Raw genomic sequence first — 20,474 nt, forward strand, 5'->3', positions numbered from 1 at the left:
TTTATAGATTGCTGGATTCTATTAGCTAATATTCTGTTGAGGATTTTTATTACATTTACATTCATGAGAGATATTCATCTGTATTTTCTTTTTCTATACTGTCCTTGTTTGTGCAATGCAATTCTGACACTTAAGTACCCAGGGTCAAGTCAAATTTGACTGGTTTAGGGCACAGTCCTCTACAAAACTGTCCTCACTTCAGACACCAGCCCCAAGCTCCATAGTCCCCAGACCACCCACAGTTCTATATAACCTACTTGCTACAAATTCAGGGTTCTCACCTACCCCCTCTAGCTTGCTAGAATAATCCACGGAACTCAGGAAAGTGCTTTACTTAGGATTTCAGTTTTATTATAAAGGATACAAATCAGGACCACCTAAGAGACCCATAGGGCAAGGCCTTGGCGAGTCCAAATGCAAAGCTTTCTTGTCCTAAGGATGCATCATCTTTCCGCCAGATCAGTATATATCACCAACCTAGTAAGCTCACCCCACCTTCGAGTGTCCAGAGTTTTTGTTGTGGTTTCATTACATAGGCATGATTTAATAAATCATTTGCCACACAATTGAATTAAATCAGCAGCCCTCCTCACCTCTCTGGAGGTCAGGCTGAGATCATATGGCTCAAAGCAACATAGTTAGTCTTTCTAGCAAGGCTGGCCCCTATCCTGAAATTACCCTGGAGTTCCACCATCAATAACAAAGACAGTCCTATAATTGGGGAAATTCCAAGGGAGTGGCTTCTTCCTAGGACCAGGGACACAACAACAGTCTAATTTTTAATTCATAAAATGAGTTAAAAACTGCTATGTTCTCTTCCTTTTTTTAGTAGTTTGGAGGTATTTTATTTTTTTAACACTTATGCCATGAATTTATAGGAAATGGGTTCCAGCAGCTCAGGCTCCTTTCCCATTGGTTCTCTCAAAGTGTGCTTCTCTGGGTGGAGTAGGTGGGTGTTCCAGTTGGACCCAGGTACCTTTCTCTTTGGCTTTATTCTTTTTCTGATCATTTTCCCTTACACGGTTCAGGAAGCTATCTTGGCTGTTAGAGTGCTTAATACGCTCAGAATGTACATTAATTCTCTTGGAAGGAATCTTGCCCCTAACTTGTTTGTTTACCTTGCCCACTGCATGCTGGGTGACACTGTAGACTCCTGTTTTGACATGGTAACATTTGTGAGGCATTCCTTTTTGAACAGTGCCTAGTCCCTTGATGTCTACAATATCACCTTTCTTGCAGATTCGCATGTATGTGGCCAAAGGAACAACTCCATGTTTTCTAAAGACCTAGAGAACATACTGTGTAGTGGGTGCCTCTCCTCTTTTTCTTTGTGCTAGTCATTTTGGAGAATTACTGAAAGATGGTTGGTTCTGTTCTATTGCATTTTTTGAAGGATGTTGTATATAAATGGTGTTAATTTTTCTACAGACATTTGGTAAAATTATCCAGTGAAACCATCTGGTCCTGGAGATTTCATTTTTCATTGTTTTAAAATTAGGAATTCAGTGTATTTAATAGTTGGAGAACTATTCAAAATTATTTCTTATTGGGTGAATTATGGTAGTTTTAAAGGAATAGTTCCATTTCATCTTACTTGTCAAATTTATATGTATATTATTGTTTGTATTAGTCCCTTTTAATGTCTGGTGTTTTTAGCAGTATTTTATTTTAGATATTGGTAACTTGTATCTTTTCTTTTTCTTCCTAGAGGTTTGTCAATTTTTTTTTCTTTCTAAACAGCTTTTTATTTTTAGACATTTTTTAACATTGTTTTTCTGTTTTCAATTTCATCTCATGGCTTTATTATTTCTTTCTGCTTGCTTTAGTATATGCTGTCCTTTTTCTACTTTCTTAAGTTGGGATCTTAGGTTTGAGATTTTGTTTCTTTTAAAAAAATATTATGAAATTGGTGAGAACACTTAAGTTCTACTCTTAGCAAATTTCAGTTATACAATACAGTGTTATCAACTCTAATCACATTATGTATCAAATTCTCAGACTTTATTAATCTTATAACTGAAAATTTGTATCCTTTTACTAACCTCTCCCTTTTGCCCTCATAAGCACACACCCCTTCTCCAGCCCGTAGCAGCTACCATTCTGCTCTCTATTCGTATGATTTTGGTTTTTTAGATTCCACAAAAAAGTGATACCATGCAGTATTTGTTTTTCTCTGTCTGGCTTATTTCACTTAGCATAATGCCTTCTATGATCATGCATATTGCCACAAGGCTGAGAAATACTCTGCATGCGCGCGCACGTGTGTGTGTGTGCGTGTGTGTGTGTGTGTGTGTGTATCTCACATCTTCTTTATCCATTCATCTGGTCTTGGTTCTTTTTAATATGTTTTTATTGTTTTCAGAGAGGAAGGGAGGGAGAGGGAGAGAGAGATGATTGATGAGAGAGAAACATTATCAGCTGCCTCCTGATTGCCTACTACTGGGGATTGAGCCCCGCAACCTGGGCATGTGCCCTTGACTAGAATCGAACTCGGGACCCTTCAATCCACAGCTGACGCTCTATCTAACTGTGCTAAACCAGCTAGGGCTCCATTCATCTGTTGATGGACACTTAGATTGTTGTATATCTTGGCTACTATGGACAATATGAACATGGAAGTACAAATCCCTCTCCAAGATAATGATTTTGTTTCCTTTGGATATATACCCAGAAGTGGAATTGCTAGATCATATATGGTAGTTCAATTTTTAATTTCTTAAGGATGCCTTTCTCTCTTGCTTTCTCTCGCTCTGTCTCGCTCTGTCTCACTCTCCATCTCTCTCCATCTTTCTCCATCTCTCTCAAATCAGTCAGCATTCCATTGTGTATGTGTACCACCGTTTTTTAATCCACTCATCTGATAGGCACTTAGGCTGTTTACAAATCTTAGCTATTATAAATTGTGCTGCTGTGAACATAGGGGTGCATATATCCTATCTGATTGGTGTTTCTGATTTCTTGGGATATATTCCAAGAAGTGGGATTACTGGGTCAAATGGGGGTTCCATTTTTAATTTTTTGAGGAAATACCATGCTGTTTTCCATAGTGGCTGCACCAGTCTGCATTCCCACGAGCAGTACATGAGGATTCCTTTTTCTACGCATCCTTATCAGCACTTGTTGTTTGTTGATTTGTTGATAGCCATTCTGACAGGTGTGAGATGGTACCTCATTGTTGTTTTGATTTGTATCTCTCAGATGATTAGTGACTTTGAGCATCCTATCTAATAAAGACATAATATGCAAATTGACTGTCACTTTGCAACAAAGATGGTGGCGCCCATAAGCACAAGATGGCGGCGCCCAGTCCCCTCGCACCACCAGAGTCCCTCAGTCCTTTAAGCCCCCTCCACGGGGGCAAGGGGCAAGCAGCACCCCAGTCCCCCGCAGCAAGCAGACAGCAGGGCACTGCTTGGCCCTCACCGTAGCGCCAAGGGGCAAGCAGCGTCCCAGTCCCCTGTGGCGAGCACACAGCAGTGCCCCAGTCCCCCGGGGCGAGCACACAGCAGGGCTCTGCTTGCCCCTCACCACAGAGCCAAGGGCCAAGCAGGCCCCCGCAGAGAGCAGACTGCAAGGCCTGCGGTGGCGTCGAGCAGGCAGGTCCGCAGAGAGCAGAGAACCATGGGGAGTGGGCCTAAGCCGTCAGTAGGACATCCCCTGAGGGCTCCCAGGTTGGAGAGGGTGCAGGTCAGGCTAAGGGACCTCCCAACCCCGTGTACAAATTTCGTGCACCAGGCCTCTAGTGTTTTCATATGTCCCTTGGCCTTCTGTATATGTCCACTTTCAAAAAGTGTCTATTTAGGTCCTTTGCCCATTTTTCAATTGTATTGTTTATCTTCCTTTTGTTAAATTGTATAAGTGCCCTATGAATTTTGGAGATTAAACTCCTGTTGGATGTAACATTGTCAAATATGTTCTCCTATTCAGTGGGCTCTCTTGTTTTGTTGATGGTTTCTTTTGCTCTGTAGAAGCTTTTTATTTTGTTGTAGTCCCATTTGTTTTCTCTTTAGTTTCCATTGTCTTAGGAGATGCATCGGTAAAAGTAATGCTACAAGATATGTCTCATATTTTGCTGCCTATGGATTCTTCTAAGGTTTTTATGGTTTCCTATTTTACGCTTAAGTCCTCTTATCCATTTTGAGTTTATTTTTGTGTATGGTGTAAGTTGATGGTTTAGTTTCATTTTTTTGCATGTATCTATCCAATTTTCCCAGCACCATTTATTGAAGAGACTGTCTTGACTCTATTGTATGCTCTTGTCTCCTTTGTCAAATATTAATTGAGCATAATGACGTTGGTTGATTTCTGGGTTCTCTGTTCTGTTCCATTGGTCTATATGTCTTTCTTGTGCCAGTACCAGGCTGTTTTGAGAAAAATGGCTTTGTAATATAGCTAGATATCTGGTATTGTGATTCCTCCAACTTTGTTGTTCTTTCTCAGGATTGCTGTGGCTATTCAGGGTCTTTTTTTATTCCATATAAATTTTTGGAGAGTTTGTTCTAGGTCTGTGAAATAGGCCGTTGGTATTTTAATAGGGATTGAATTGAATCTATAGATTGCTTTGAGTAGTATGGACATTTTAATGATGTTGATTCTATCAATCCATGAATACGGTATATCCTTCCACTTGTTTAGATCTTTATCTCTTTTTTCAACATCCTGTAGTTTTCTGAGTACATGTCTTTTACCTCCTTAGTTAAGTTTATTCCTAGGTATCTTTTTTTTTTTTGTTGCAGTGAAGCACAGTACTTCTTAACCATCTTGTTTCTGAAAGGTTAAATTAGGTGCTGCATAGGCAGGCTAAATAGCCATCTCAGACGGTGACTGAAATAAATGAATTTGTTTAAGGAAAAGGAAATGGAAGATGGGGATATCCAAAGGCAAGGGCTACACAGGTTCGGGGGGGTTAGCCCAGGAAAGTTGCCTGCTGCCCATTGCTCCCCTGGTTGCAAGTCTCTTGGGGTTCCTTAGAGATTGGGTGATACATACCTGTGGGGGACTGACACAGGTGTGCTCCTTGGAAGGAGAATGCATACTGGGTTTTTTGTCCTGAGCCTATTTATCTCTATTACAGGTGGAAATCTTAGGGGAAGTCTCAGGGGAGTCTTAATAGAATAGTCATCAGCTTTCCAGGTGTGCTCTTTCACCTGGAAGGTCCTGGTCTCCAGGGATTCGTCAGTGCCAAGGGGTCATTACTCAATGTAGCTGGTCCTGAGGCAGCCATGGTGCCATTTCTCTGTTTTTGCTGCTTTTCTGGGCCTGGAGCTGAAATACAGCTGAGGCCTAGATGTTATCTTTAGGGAGGAAAAGGTCAGTGGGGTCTAAACCACCTGACCAGCAATATCAAAGATCACAGGTCCAAACCACATGCTAGGGAAGGATAGGTTACCCTGCGGGGAGGTTCTTGTTTTGCCCCTTGCTAGGCATCCAGAGCTTTCTACCCTGGTGACTTTGTGTACCTGGCCCATCATCCTTGCTCTGGGGCTAACAGTTTCCTTATCCAAGCTCATAGAGCATGAGACTAACTTTTCATGTTCCTGGCAGTGCTTTCGTGCTTCTCATATCTCTCTCCCATTTGCCAGGATATTATTTCAAACTCCTCATGCCTCCTTAACTCTTTCTGTTCCAATTATTTATTGCTGTGTAATAAGCCACCTAGGAGTTAGTGGTGTAACACAGTGATCATTTTATTATGCTCACAGATTCTGTGTCAGGAATTCATATGGGGCATGTTGCTGTTCCAGTGTCTGGGGCCTCAGCTGGAAGACTCAGGTGACTGGAGGAGATGTGAATGTCTAGGAACTGGAATCCTCTGGAGGTTTCTTCATTCACTCACGTATCTGCCTCCTGGCCTGTGATGACTTGAAAGCTGGGCTCAGCTGGGATTGTTGACTGAACCTCTTACATGTGGTCTCCATGTGCTTGGGGCTCCTCACATCAAGGCCATTGGGTTCCAAGAGTGGGTGTCTGGAGACCCAGCATTCCAAGAAGTTGAAGCAGGAGCTGCATGGCCTTTTCTGACCTGTTATAAACACTGAAGGGAAATTTTCCATTAAATTAGATATATGTATTTTGCAGTGTCTTGTATAGTCATAAGTAGAAAAAAATGGTTAAATATCATTTGTACATGGTCAGGAAGTTATAGGTTTTGCCTGATAATCTCCTTGAAGTCGTCACAAGAGCGGTGTATTGAGGTTCTTTTCCCTCACCCAACCTGTGCCTTATATTCTGTGACTTCAATACAGCATACATCATAATCTGTTCTTAATATTAATGCTTCTGGTTCATATAAATAGTTCCTTGACCAAAAAACACTCACACACACACAAAAAAAACTTTGAGAAAAGGAAATGCTTTGGGAATTAAATCTGCAATTATACCATTCTTATTGTTATTAATGTATATTTTTGCATCGTCTTATAAAATTAATTTGTGTAAATTAATGCATTTAGCTGCAATAGAATTTTATTTGTTTTTTGAATTTGTATGCTTCCCAGTTTGTTACATAAATTAAAAATTAGTTTATATAACCTGTAATGAGATTACTTAATATGATTGTTGTTCTGTTGTCAAGTTTTCTAATGTATGCTTTCCCTCCCCCCCCCCCCCCTTTCAACGGGAAAAAAAAAGGGGGATCAAAAAAAAAGGGTGGAGGGGGGTTTTTTTTTTTTTTTTTAGTAAAAATAATTTGCAAACTTGTCAGTCTTGGCCAAAATAATAATAAAGTTATCTATATTTTAGTGTGGCAATTTTTTTTCATGTGATCTTTAAAATAAAATCAATTTTTAAAATGGTTTTTAAGAAAAAAATTGTAATCATACTTATAAATATATAAGGGAATTTCTGAAATACCATAAGACACGTTTTAAAGTCTTTGCTTAGGCTTTTAGAAAGATTATTAAATATTTAGTAACCTAACTAATTACTTTATTTAAAGTAAATGATTACTTTCTTGCATTTAGTCACAGCTCTGGCTACTAGTTTTTGATCTGTAGCAAATCATTTAATTTCTGGGTGTGGTTTCCTCGTGAAATAATAAGGGAAGATGAAAACTGGTTTAGCAAGCTTCCTTTTAGAACTGAAATTCTGTGTTTTTATATGAGTTTATCATCCATATGATAAATGTAGCATTCTATTTAGACCCCTCTTTTTCCTGTAGTCCTCCTCATGGAGAAGCAAAAGCTGGATCAAGCACCCTTCCACCAGTGAAATCAAAGGCAAATTTTATTGAAGCAGACAAGTACTTTTTACCCTTTGAATTGGCCTGCCAGTCCAGATGTCCCCGCATAGTTAATACATCTCTAGATTGTTTACAGGTATGTATAAAATGGCTTTAGGTGAAAACCATCCAACTGGAATGTGTTTCTGAACATTACTCACAATTGATAATTCAGACATTTTCCATGATAGCTTTTAATATGCTTCTTGGTAACAAACCAAGTGGTTGCTTATATTCAAGAGAGACAATAATAGTTGCAAAATGTTTTTAGTTTAAGGTTAACAAAAATCATTAGTTTAGTTAGAATCACAGAATCTTTACTAAGGTTATCAATAATGAAAGTGTTGATTTGGTTTGTTTTTCCATCAGTGAAATACAAGAACCATAGTTTAAACCTGCCACTGATGTTACATGCATCATTATTTGCAAATGGTTTTACTAAATGCCTGCTAATTTATATAAGACAATAGGTTAACATTGACAGCTTAGTATTTATATTTTCTGTTGGACTTTAGCTCTGACCTTTATTTATGTCAGGAAGATTTCTTAAATCTTTTATTCTGTTTTACTTATGTGGATTCCCTTACATATTTGTAAGACAAACCTCCAGAGTTAGAGGTCCCACTCTTTTCAGGTGTTTTCACTGTTGGTTCATTTTACCTATTTATACCTATTTGACAGTTCAGTCACGTGGAAAAGACAATATTCTTTTGATTTGTTTTTAATGTTAGGTTAAGGATAAGTTTATTTGATTTGTCACCTTGTTTTTCTTGAAAAATTAAAACTATAATATCTGAGGCCTTTCTTCAAGGGCTATACTGATAATGTTGAATTAACAAATCAGTGATTTATTGTAGCCAATGTATGGAAATTCGGTTTTCTTCTTAATCACAGATCTAATTTGGAAAGAGATTTTGGGTTATTAAATGAGTGAAGATAGCTTTCACAAAAGCAGTATTAATACTATTTAGATAGAAAGCATTAAGCTATTCTAATTCATCAGAGACAACTATTTCTAAGGCCTGGCTTTCTCAAAATTTCACCTGATGGTTTTGTTGTGGTTATTGTTCTGTTTCCATGGTAATTGCAGTGTAAATAATTTCACATGTTTATAGCTAATAAAGCTTTCTTTTTCTTTTTTTAATATATTTTTTATTGATTTCAGAGAGGAAGGAAGAGGAAGAGATAGATAGAAACATCAGCAATGAGAGAGAATCATTGATTGGCTGCCTCCTGCATGCCCCCTACTGGGAATTGAGACTGCAACCCAGGCATATGCCCTTGACCTGTATCAAACCTGGGACCCTTTAGCTCGCAGGCCGATGCTCTATCCACAGAGCCAAACTGGCTAGGGCCTAATAAAGCTTCTTCATGAAAAGTTGGTATAGCCTTGGCTTTGACTATGCCTTAATGATTTATGTAATAATTTTAATATATATTCAATTATATATTGTAATTTTAATGTATATTTAATTAGTAGACATTAGTTAGCTTAATTAGATTCTTTATTTTCTTTCTCCATTTCAGAAGCTTATTGCTTATGGGCACTTGACTGGCAATGCTCCAGATAGTACAACACCAGGCAAAAAGTTAATTGATAGAATTATAGAAACGATTTGTGGCTGTTTCCAAGGTCCTCAAACAGATGAAGGAGTTCAGTTGCAAATAATAAAGGTAAATAATTATATAAAGTGAATTTATTATTTTCAATCTGTATTTTTAAAAAGCCTTTTTTTACCTTGGAAAATATTTAGAAAGGTCATTTTATGTGCTTTCTCAGTATAATAGAGGTTATTTGGGTGCTTTTTAGATCTGATATCGGGATTTTGTTGTTAAATGCCAAGAGTTCATTAGAAGACTATATTTTCAAATATTTTATTTCGAGGATCTCAATTTAGGCTTGGGATCCCAGCATCTTTCAGAGAGTTTCAGTTTCTGTAATGTTTACCATACATATTGCATCTTTTGAGCTTTAGGGTCCCATGTGAGGGCCCCATGACCCCTGTAGTTTCTTCTGTACTGCCTGACCCCTTGTAGTCTTCCTTCTAGACCAGTCGTGGGCAAACTACGGCCCGCGGGCCGGATTCGGCCCATTTGAAATGAATAAAACTAAAAAAAAAAAGAGACCGTACCCTTTTATGTAATGATGTTTACTTTGAATTTATATGAGTTCACACAAACACTCCATCCATGCTTTTGTTCCAGCCCTCCTGTCCAGTTTAAGAACCCATTGTGGCCCTCGAGTCAAAAAGTTTGCCCACCCCTGTCTAGACCCTGCTTCCCAGGTGGACTCCTTACGTACTAGTTTTCCTGATTCCCTTGCACCTATCCATCTGCTGAACATGCTCAGCTAAACCCTGTCCTGGGTTTATGCTATATTCCTGGCTGATGAAGCTCCTTTAAAGAAAATCACTCAGTTGTGTTTTTAGTCTCTTATAAATATTGAATTCTTTCTTCTTTTTTTCTTTTTTCTTTTTGCTTATCCTCACCTGAGGATATTTTTTTCCATTGCTTTTTCAGAGAGAGTTGGGGGGAAGAAGAGGAATGGGTGGAGAGAGAAAGGGAGAGAGAGAGACCTTGATGTGAGAGAGACTCATTGATTGGTTGCTTCCCGCACGGCCCCCGGAGAGGGAACCCACAACCCAGGTACATGCCCTTGACCGGGAATCAAACCTGAGACCCTTTGTTCTATGGGCCGACATTCTACCACTGAGCCACACTGGCCAGGGCTAAATATTCAATTCTTAATGTTACCATTAATGGTAGTGGTGGTATGTTTATATATCAATAAAATTGTCCTGTACTAATAGTACTTTTGAAATTGCTTACATGTGTAAAGTGTTCTTTCATGTGTGAATATAGTCCCTTCTGAGTCTTTCAGTTTCATAGCTGTATTTACTTCATGAGTCATATCTTTATTGTAAAAAGCTGTCCAGTCTGTTTGGTCTGTCATTTCAATTTCATGTCAGTCAGTCATGGCTTTTCTAGCATATACTCAATGCTGTTGTACAACATAAAAGGACAAAAGAACGAGTTTTGCTTTTGAGAAATTGCAAGTAAACTGATGTAAGACAATTCACATAAAGTTACTTTATTGGATGATTTACTTTAGTATTATTTTAAATTCTTTATCGTAAAACATTTTATAAATATCATCAGCAATAACAACAGCACGTTTATTGAGTCCAGTCTATAAGAAAGATCTCAGAAAAATTTTTAAGTGAATAAGATACGTTGTGTATCCTCCAAACCTGATACTCTGAATCAGCAGCTATAATAGATGAAGCACATCTGTGCTTCACGGTGACAGAGTTCTAATGTACATTTCAATAAGCTAAATTATATTGAAGTGAAACTTGGGTTGAAACAAAAAAAATTGAATGGCTTTCTAGTGTTTTGGGTTTGGGAAGATTATGTAAGAACTATTTATTGCCAGTATGAGAAAAACATAAAATATTTTAACAGTTGATGATACATTCAAAGTAGGTAGAAATTTTGTTAGTGCATATGAAAAATTCTATCAGTGTATATCTGAAGGTGATAATGGTGCCTGAAAGTTTTAATTTTAATATAAAGATACTCACATTTTTGTGCTGAAACTCAAGATGCAGAAAATTGCTTTAATTGCTTTCACTTTGTCTTTTTTTAAGGCATTACTTACTGCAGTAACATCTCAACACATAGAAATTCATGAAGGAACTGTACTGCAAGCTGTGAGAACATGTTACAATATCTATCTAGCAAGCAAAAATCTCATCAATCAGACAACAGCCAAAGCTACTCTTACTCAGATGCTAAATGTGATCTTTGCACGCATGGAAAACCAAGCAGTAAGTATTTTAAAAAGAGAGAGATTGTATGGAACACCACAAGCATCAAATGCAGAAAAGAGTTTACAGAAATGTATAATGAAATCTTTTGTGTTTGTAGGGAAGAATGACTTTCATTTATAGTCCTACTTACTGGAGATATGTGGTATTGTTTTGTTTTGAGGTTTACTGCCTTGACTTTGGATAAAATATGTTTTTAATTGTTCACAAATAGAATTTGAGTGATAGTGTTTGTCATCATCCTCATGGCAGTGTTTATGAATTGATATTTTTATTGCACTCAAGCTTAGTAAATAATGAAAGATTTCCATCTCTATTCTTGTGTACCCCCTAAGCAGTGACCACTGTTACTTGTTTTTGTTTTACTATTTTTAATGTTCTTTGTTTCTGATGGACTATAATTTGTAATCAGTGGAACATTATTCCTTCAAAATTGAAACAACATATTTTACAAATATTAGAAATTATTCTATTTCTTCCCAGTTGCAGGAAGCCAAACAAATGGAAAAAGAGAGGCACCGGCATCATCATCATCTGTTGCAGTCTCCAGTAAGCCATCATGAGCCTGAATCACCTCACCTTAGATATCTGCCACCTCAGACTGTTGATCATATATCCCAAGAACATGAAAGAGACCTTGATCCCCATACAAATGATGTGGATAAAAGCCTTCAGGATGACATAGAACCTGAAAATGGATCTGATATTTCCAGTGCAGAAAATGAACAGACTGAAGCTGATCAGGCAACTGCAGCTGAAAGTAATCTTTTTAAGAAGGGGTTGTGGTGGGTGGTGTGTGTGTGAAGGGAATGCGTTATGGTAAAGAAATGGGGATGTGGACTTTCTTTATCCTAGGTGGTAAAAGTTAGTTTCACTTCACCCACAAGCTATCTGTTAATGATATTATGCATTTATTAGCATCTCATGAGCAGTATAATTTATAGACTTGTTTTGGAGGAGATATGTGTTACTAAAGAAGGTTATAAATATCTCTTAGCACGTTATATAGGAACTTCAGTTTTCTTATTAAAATTAGCTTTGCAGCAAACAAGAGACCCATTTAGTAAGATTTCTAGAATGTGAAAATTTTGGAAATGATTATATTATTTAGAAAATATGATCAAAAAAGTACTGAAATTAAATATAAAAAGAAAATTTTTGAGTAATCGTCTGACATGAAGGTTTTTTTTTTTTGAGATGTTCTCTGACAGTTTTTCTAAGTAAATTTATAAGGTAAAGGTTACAAGATTACAAAATTCATTTATTTTACAAGTTTGTTTCTCTAAAAATAGTCACATGAAGTCATTTTTCTTTCTAAACATTGTCCTCAACTCTAGCTTTTCTATAAAACTGCCAGGGAGTGTGCTTGTTCCTTTTGTGCCTCCTTAGGTTGGTATCAGAAAATGATGGAGATTCTGTTCCTCTCCAGTGTGGTGTGTGCAACTAAGAAGGTTAGGGCTCCGTTACAGCTTGTCTGAATCTGTTTTTACTTCACCTTGAGGAAAGACTTCTGTAATGTATTTTAAGCTTTTAATTTTTTTAAACCACATCTTTTCCATAACCTAATAGTGGCATGCACATCAACACTGGCATGAATAGACGTTTTACTATTTTTAATAGTACTTTATTATTTATTTTCAGAGGGATAATTTTGATAAACCAAGCATGCATTCACAGTACCCAAGCTAACAGTGAATCTGTATTGCTTATACAATTTACATTTTCCTGCCCTTGTCAAAATTTCCTGTACTTTCACCATGAGCTTATAAAGGGGCTGATTCAAAGGGTTAATCGCTAATAAAGCTGGGGTGTTATATTTTCCTTTATTTTTTTATCCATGTGTTCAGCATGTATTTAGCATACCCTATCATAGGCACTGTGCTAGGACTTGGGGTTAAAAAGCTAATGAAGATACAGCCGTTGCTCTTAGGGTGTTCATGGTCTGCCTGGATGATCGTGCATATTTAAATGAGACATAATGTGATAAATATCCTGAAAGTAGCATGTATAACGTAATTCTGGTGAGGAGAGTTAGGACATGCTTTTATAGAGAAAGTGATGTTTTAGATGAACCTTGTTGTAAAGGGGTATGTATTGGCTAACTAGAAAATTTAAGAAATTTTCATCGGAAGAAACAACATGGGCTGAGACCCAAGGAATGAAAGAATCTACTGTACTTACTGTGTGTAAGGTACCTCTGTGGGTACCTTGTTGAATATAGAATTATAAATAAGACATAATTCCCCATGGCATAGTCATGATTATTTTGGCTTCCAACCACTGATAAAAATGAAATTTTTTTCTGGGAGCCATTGGTTAAAAATGCATGCTCTAGGGTTCGATTACCTGCCTTGACTCACTAGCTGGACGTTATAATCAACTTCTCTCATCATTTCCTACATGTAATAAATGTTACCCACTCTAATATATTTCTGTTAGATGATTTATGTAACAATTGACTCTTGACTCACTAGTCATTTTGTGCACATTTTAATGACTGTATATTCAATTATGTTGAAACTCTAATTTTCAGACTAGCTAAGTTTAGCCAACTAGTGCTCAGAAATACAAAGCTTAAGGGTGGTAGAACAATTATCTGTTATTAGATTTTTAAAAAAATAAAATAAGGTAACTGATTTGACATGCTTATTTACCAACTAGAGGCCCGGTGCACGAAATTTGTGCATGGGTGGGGATTCCCCTCAGCCCAGCCTGTACCCTGTCCAACCCATGACCCCTCAGGGATGTCTGACTGCCACTGATGTTACATGCATCATTATTTGCAAATGGTTTTACTAAATGCCTGCTAATTTATATAAGACAATAGGTTAACATTGACAGCTTAGTATTTATATTTTCTGTTGGACTTTATTCCCAGAAACTGCCAGTTTAGGCCAGGGATCGGGCCTAAACCGGCAGTCAGACATCCCTCTCACAATCCTGGACCACTGGCTCCTAATCACTTGCCTGCCTCCCCGTTGGCCTGGTTGCCCCTCACAGCCCCCTTGCTGGCCTGGTCGCCCACTGAGCCTGCTGTTCAGTCGTTTGGTCATCCCTCACTAACTCCCCTGCTGGCCTGTCACCCCACACAGCCTGTTTGTTCAGTCATTTGATTGTCCCTCACTAACCCCCTTGCCGGCCTGGTCGTAGGCAGCCATCTTGTGAGGGTATGAGGGTTAATTTGCATATTACCTCTTTATTATATAGGCTTTTCACATTATGGCAGTCAGTATTTTGTAGAATGCAACAAACAATAATTTCAGATCAGTGAACAATAGAGAGGTGGGCAGGCTTCCAGAAACCAGAATTATAAATAGTGGTTCTTTATGGAGGTGTGAGGCGGGTGGGGTATAGACAGCAACACTAACAGCTAATATGCAGTCTGAAGCCATTGATGAAGAGCAGTGGCTCCCAGAACCACTGCTCCCCAACCATCCGCAATCACTAATTGAGCCTTCCTGATATATTTTGAACATTTCAAAAACACCAGTAAAAATTCTGTTTTTATCTACAATAGTCCATACAAGCTAACTGTAATGTTAAGGTTTTCATCAGTTTCTTTTATACTGCTCAGAAGTTCTGGTTGGCAGTTACATGTTTTTAATTAATGTTAAGTTGGAGAATGAGTTCCTTTTTACTTACTGAATTAAATTATACATTGGGTATGTACATTTTGTTGGGGAACAAGGAGTAAAGGGTTGGAAATCAGTGGTGGAGGGCAAGATGGCCCTATCTTTGCTGCTTCAAGGAGCTCACTATGTTAGAGTACAGTGATGAGCTTGTTATTGGGGAGCCTAATTAATCAAAACAAGCTTTAATTACATTGAATATGTTATTTGGAAGTGTGGCACATGTTTAAAATGTTTCATTTAAAATACTTTTAAAAGTTTTGGTTCTTAAAGGAATAATCTAGAAAATTCACATAGTTGTGCAGTCAGTGAATAGTTTGTCAAATGAATCATTGTTGAAACTGACTTGAATTTATATTTTAAATTTTGATTTGGTTATAAATTTTGGTTTAACATGTATTGCTTCTAGTTTCATTTATCTATTTGATTTTTCCTTTTATTAATTTTTAAAAGAAAGCTTTTCATTATGTTTTGTAATAGTTTCTAAAATGAAATAATGTTTTCTTTTTATAGCATTATCTAAAAATGACATATTATATGATGGAGAAAACCATGACTGTGAGGAAAAGCCACAAGACATTGTACAGAGCATTGTAGAAGAAATGGTGAACATTGTTGTTGGAGGTAGTGTATTCCACTAGGAATTAGTGTATTTTGTCTTACAGTATTTCATCTGACTGTGAAAATTATTTTTATAATGTGTGGATTAAAAAGGGCAAAAATATAACATCTTCCTCAAATGTGTGTGTGTGTGTGTGTGTGTGTGTGTGTGTGTGTGTGTGTAGAAAATATATTTAAATATCTTTGATTATAGAAGTCCACTGAAACACGTAATTCATGGTATCTTGCACAGGACTAGCATAATACTTTGCTACATATACTTCTAGAAATAGGATTAAATTATCTGAACCTGTCCTATTTTCTAGAATTTCCTCTTAAGATTTTGGCCCATTTTTCACACCCTTCTTAGTTTTCCTGTGCTATTAAAGATTTTGTCTCTTGTTTCTATTTTTCTTAGTAATTTCAGTGGTATTTGTTAAAGGAGAAAGTAAATTAGTGGGCTTCGTTCACCACCTTTAAAACAGAAGTTTGCACTTATGTATAGGGGACAGTTAAAGGAGAAAACAGTGGAGAATAATATTTAACTCTATTAAGTGATTTTATATGCTTTACTTGCATTTACTCATTTGATCCTTCCAAACACTGGGATGTTTTGATACAGTTACTTTTCCCTTTTTTAAATTTTAATTTTTTTTGAGACTTCATATCTCATATCTTTTTTTTTTTTTTTACCCCATCACCATTTAACTTCCATATACCCTCTTACACCTCTACCTTCCGTCCCCAGGCACTGTCCCCCCCCCTCCCACACACACACACAATCAGTATGTTTCCATCATGCTAGCTTATAGTTTTCTTTTAATGGGTAGCATGAAAGAAGCAGTGTCTTGAGATAGCTACTGAGTTATGGCCATAGACACGTATGTGTTCCTTTTAAAAGAAATACACATCAAGTGGTACTGAAACTTGGTATTATTTGCATTATCTATGTTTGTTTTATCAGAAGTCATTTATGTTTATAGTAATTACAAGTATGATGATTTAGAGTGACAGACTGAAAAATGTTTAGGGGTATAGGCCATTATTTTCATAGTAATGTTCTAAAAAATATGTTTTTAGAGGTATTAATAGATATTCTTAAAGGGGGAGAGGGTTCGTGGTAAAACAAATTTGAAAATACTGCATATTTTATATCTCTTTTGGAGAGCCCAGTGCATAATAGCAAATTAATATTATAATAAAGAAACCTATTTCCCAGTATTTCCCTCTTATTTGATAATGGGATATTTTTTTGAGAAATTTCTAATACTGTGTTAAGGCATTAGCATTCATTAGAACCCAGTTTAAGAAATGCTGATAATGGACTAAAAGTAAGCTTCTTTTTTGACACATTTAAGCCTTTCATCAGCTGTGTTTCATTTCTAGAGCTACTTAAGAATCATAGTTGGATGTATTTTAAATGCTTATTCACTTACTAGTAAGTATGCTAACCTTTAAATGGTGCCAGTCTGTGTTACTTCACATCATTTTTCTGCCACTATTTAATTTTAAATACTCTATGCTTTTATATCCTTAAGTTAAGTCAGGTGTGTTTATATGTGTTTTATTCTTACCATTGTAGATATGGGAGAAAGGACCATAAATGCAAATGCAGATGGCAACATTGGAACTATAGAGGATGGTAGCGACAGTGAAAATATTCAAGCAAATGGAATTCCAGGAACACCAATTTCTGTGGCATATACACCGTCCCTACCTGATGACAGACTCTCTGTCTCTTCCAATGATACTCAGGTATAAATGGGAGTGGGACATTCCTGTTAATCTTACACATTTATAGGTCACAGCACCTGCTGGTAAATATATCTAGGTGATAATGCTGACTGATTTCAGTTTGAAGAAATAAAAACTTGGGTGTTTTTTTCCCACCGATAGAAATCAAAGCAGTTTATTTCCTTAATAAATTGAAAGCTAAATTTTTAATTTTACAGTGTTTGTCACTGGTGTTCACAACTTCCCTAACCCTGCCCCATGGAAATTACTTTTTAAAAGAGGAATTCTTATCACATATTCATAGGATAATTCTAGTATCATAGGAATGGGAAAAACTTTTAGAAATCTAGGAAACTTCATCTTACCTTTGTTCAGGGCTACAATGAAATCCATACCATGGTAGTTGCAATTCCTCTGTTTTTTATACCCTATATTTTGTGTTTTTATTCTTATCCTCAAGGATAAGGGCTATTTTAAATCATTGCTCCATGCATAGGGGGAAGCTTTCTTGGCCTTGTTGAACTTCATTAGCTAACAATTTTTAAACATTGCTAATAAAACAATGTTTAATTTTTAAACATTGATAATCTCCAATGTCTTATTTTTATCTGCACAAAGTGCAAAAACACAAAACACCCAATGACAGGTAGTGGAAATCATAATTTAGGCTGTGTATGAAGTATCTTGTCAGGACATAATGTGCTAGTTTTAGTTAGTAATAACATGAACTGGGAAATTGTTGAGGATGGGGGTGCAGTGTCAGAGAAACAATGTGACAGATTCCTCATATGGTTTCCCTTCCAATAGAACCTCACCTATTACTGAATTTGAACAAAATGTATAAAAGGCTGAAATGACTTTACACTGGCAAATACACTTATTTGCATAATATGTGAACTTGTTTAGGAATCTGGAAATTCTTCAGGACCTTCACCTGGTGCTAAGTTTTCCCACATTTTACAAAAGGATGCCTTTCTAGTATTCAGGTCATTGTGTAAACTGTCGATGAAACCGCTGTCAGATGGACCGCCAGATCCAAAGTAAGTCATTAGCTGTTCTGCCTAACAAATACAATTTTAAAGCTCAAAATGTATTCCAAGATAGTCTTTGGCTTTTCTTTTGTTCCACTTGTCCTGTAGGAGCCTCAAAGTATATTTATATATATTTAAAAACTGAGTGTTCCAAAACTGTTAGATAACTTAGAGAATACCAAAAGCATAGAATTGTATCTGGTACAGTAAATACTGACTGGTTGAGTGAATTCCTATTTCAGTTTGTAAGTAACTTTGGAGCTAATGTAGCTCTGTTACATGTAGCCTCATACTAGGCTCTGAAAACTACCAGTTGATTTATTAAGAGAAATAAATCTTAAAAGTCATAATGTAAAAGAAGACATCTGTAGTACTTTCAACAATAAAGATTTTTTTAAAGTCATACTATATATTCATTAAGGTCTGAAAAATGTGATGATACCTTTCTTCATGGGGAACAGGAGGTACTTTGCAATAGGAGTCTTTGTCTGATTCTCATCAGTCATTTAAACTGTAGGAAACTGCCATTTTTTTAAGTAGTATCTTTCATTTCAGCTGATTCAAGTGTAACTAATTTCTGCTTGAGAGTGAGTTTGGGAGTTATTGGAGAGGCAGAACTTTTCTGGGGAAAGAACCTTGGAGAAGGCCTTGAGTGACTTGGAGAAAGGGATATTGAAATGAGGGAAATATAAGCAACACTACTTCATTGAAAAACCCCACAGCATTTTGGTTTCTTTGCCAACTAAGAAGAAAGACTAAAGACAGTTATTATAAAAAATAAATCTTCTATAGTTTTATTTTGTAACATTGTACTGAGTCAGTGGGAAACATCTTTTAGGCCCAGAAGGCTAAAATTCTAAAATCTTTTTTAGGTCCAGCTCCTGAGAGTCAGAAATATAATTTATTGATTCTTCTGTATTTTGAAAATATGAACTCTATAGAGAAAGAATTAAGGTTGCTTAGATTGCAGTATAAACTCAATTATACCCTATATATTTTATAAGAATACTAGAGGTCCAGTGCACGAAATTCATGCACTGGTGGTGGTGGTGGGGGGTGTCCCTCAGCACGGTCTGTGCCCTCTCACAGTCCAGGAGCCCTCAGGGATGTCCGACTGACAGCTTAGGCCCGCTCCCCGGAGTCGACCTACGCCGTCAGTTGGACATCCTTAGCGCTGCCGCGGAGGTGGGAGAGGCTCCCGCCACTGCTGCAGCACTCACCCATCGTGAGCCGGCTTCTGGCTGAGCAACACTCCCCCTGTGGGAGCACACTGACCACCAGGAGGCAGCTCCTGCATTGAGCATCTGCCCTCTGGTGGTCAGTGCAAGTCATAGTGACCGGTTGTTCCACCTTTCAGTCAATTTGCATATTACCTTTTTGTTGTATAGGATATTTACATTTTTTAAAAATTTTCTTATTCTCATTGAGGAGAGATAACTTTCTTACTCAAAATTGACAATTTTGAGATCTCGTTCTGAATTGATGAAGACTTACTTTAAGGATGATATAACGTAAGAATTTGGTGTTATTGCTGAAGGCCATTTTTACCATGATTTAAAAATGTATTGGCTATAAAAGCTTTAGATGTTTAGTTTTCTCAAATCAAATATAAAAAAATGTTTATTAGAAACAGAAAAGAGGGAATTGTTTAAAATGCTAAGATTTAAAAGAACAATAGAAAATATATGAATTTTGAGGAATACTATGAGGGGGAGAGTATTTAGTTAGCCCTGAAAAAAAAGAGTATCTAGTTTTTGGAGAGCTGCTCTTATGAGGAATATTATAAATTAACTATCCTTCTACTTAGTGGGCTTAAACCAAATATTAGGAAATATTGTTTGTACATTTAAAAAGACCTTTTTGACCATCAGGATCCAATCATTGGAATTGAATACTGAAAGAGATCACATTTTCACTTCCTAGAAACTGTTGTCTTTCCAAAAGAGAATTTATGGTTTCCTAGCTTGAGTGGATTTTTTTTGCCAAAATTAATGAGCTTTTGTATTTATATAATTTTCTTTTTTATCTTTGCTTCTCTCTATACTTTGTGATCCAGGAAGTGTTCTTTTAAGTTGAACTATAATTTGAAACTATCCCGTGAAAAACTGCAGAGCTGAAATTTCCAGACTCTTTTGCATATCAAAAGTATATGCTGCCCAGCCAGTGTGGCTCAGTGGTTGAGCATTGGCCCATGAACCAGGAGGTCACAGTTTGATTCCCAGTCAGGACACATGCTTGGGTTTCAGGCTCAATCCCCAGTAGGGGGCGTGCAGAAGGCACATGATTGATGTTTCCATCTCTCTGTCCCTCTCCCTTCCTTTCTCTAAAATTAATAAAAAAATATATATTTTTAAAAAAATAAAAATCATCATTCTCCCCCTTTGGTTCAGCCTCTGGCTCATTGAAGTCTACATGACCCTTCTAAAACACA

At 36.9% G+C, this 20,474-nt stretch overlaps 1 protein-coding gene across 1 annotated transcript in view; it reads left to right on the forward strand.

Annotated features, from left to right (window-relative positions):
- Positions 1–20,474, forward strand: part of ARFGEF1 (ADP ribosylation factor guanine nucleotide exchange factor 1) — a 125,024-nt gene that overhangs the window by 47,046 nt on the left and 57,504 nt on the right. Inside the window, exons 3-9 of the mRNA XM_015559535.1 lie at positions 7,129–7,316; positions 8,747–8,893; positions 10,870–11,049; positions 11,533–11,809; positions 15,192–15,302; positions 16,861–17,033; positions 17,919–18,052. Of these exons, the coding sequence (XP_015415021.1) occupies positions 7,129–7,316; positions 8,747–8,893; positions 10,870–11,049; positions 11,533–11,809; positions 15,192–15,302; positions 16,861–17,033; positions 17,919–18,052 (1,210 nt within the window). The remainder of the gene's footprint in view (positions 1–7,128; positions 7,317–8,746; positions 8,894–10,869; positions 11,050–11,532; positions 11,810–15,191; positions 15,303–16,860; positions 17,034–17,918; positions 18,053–20,474) is intronic.

This window comes from Myotis davidii, unplaced genomic scaffold (genome assembly GCF_000327345.1).
Source record: "Myotis davidii unplaced genomic scaffold, ASM32734v1 scaffold393, whole genome shotgun sequence".
In the NCBI taxonomy this organism is placed as follows: Eukaryota; Metazoa; Chordata; class Mammalia; order Chiroptera; family Vespertilionidae; genus Myotis; species Myotis davidii.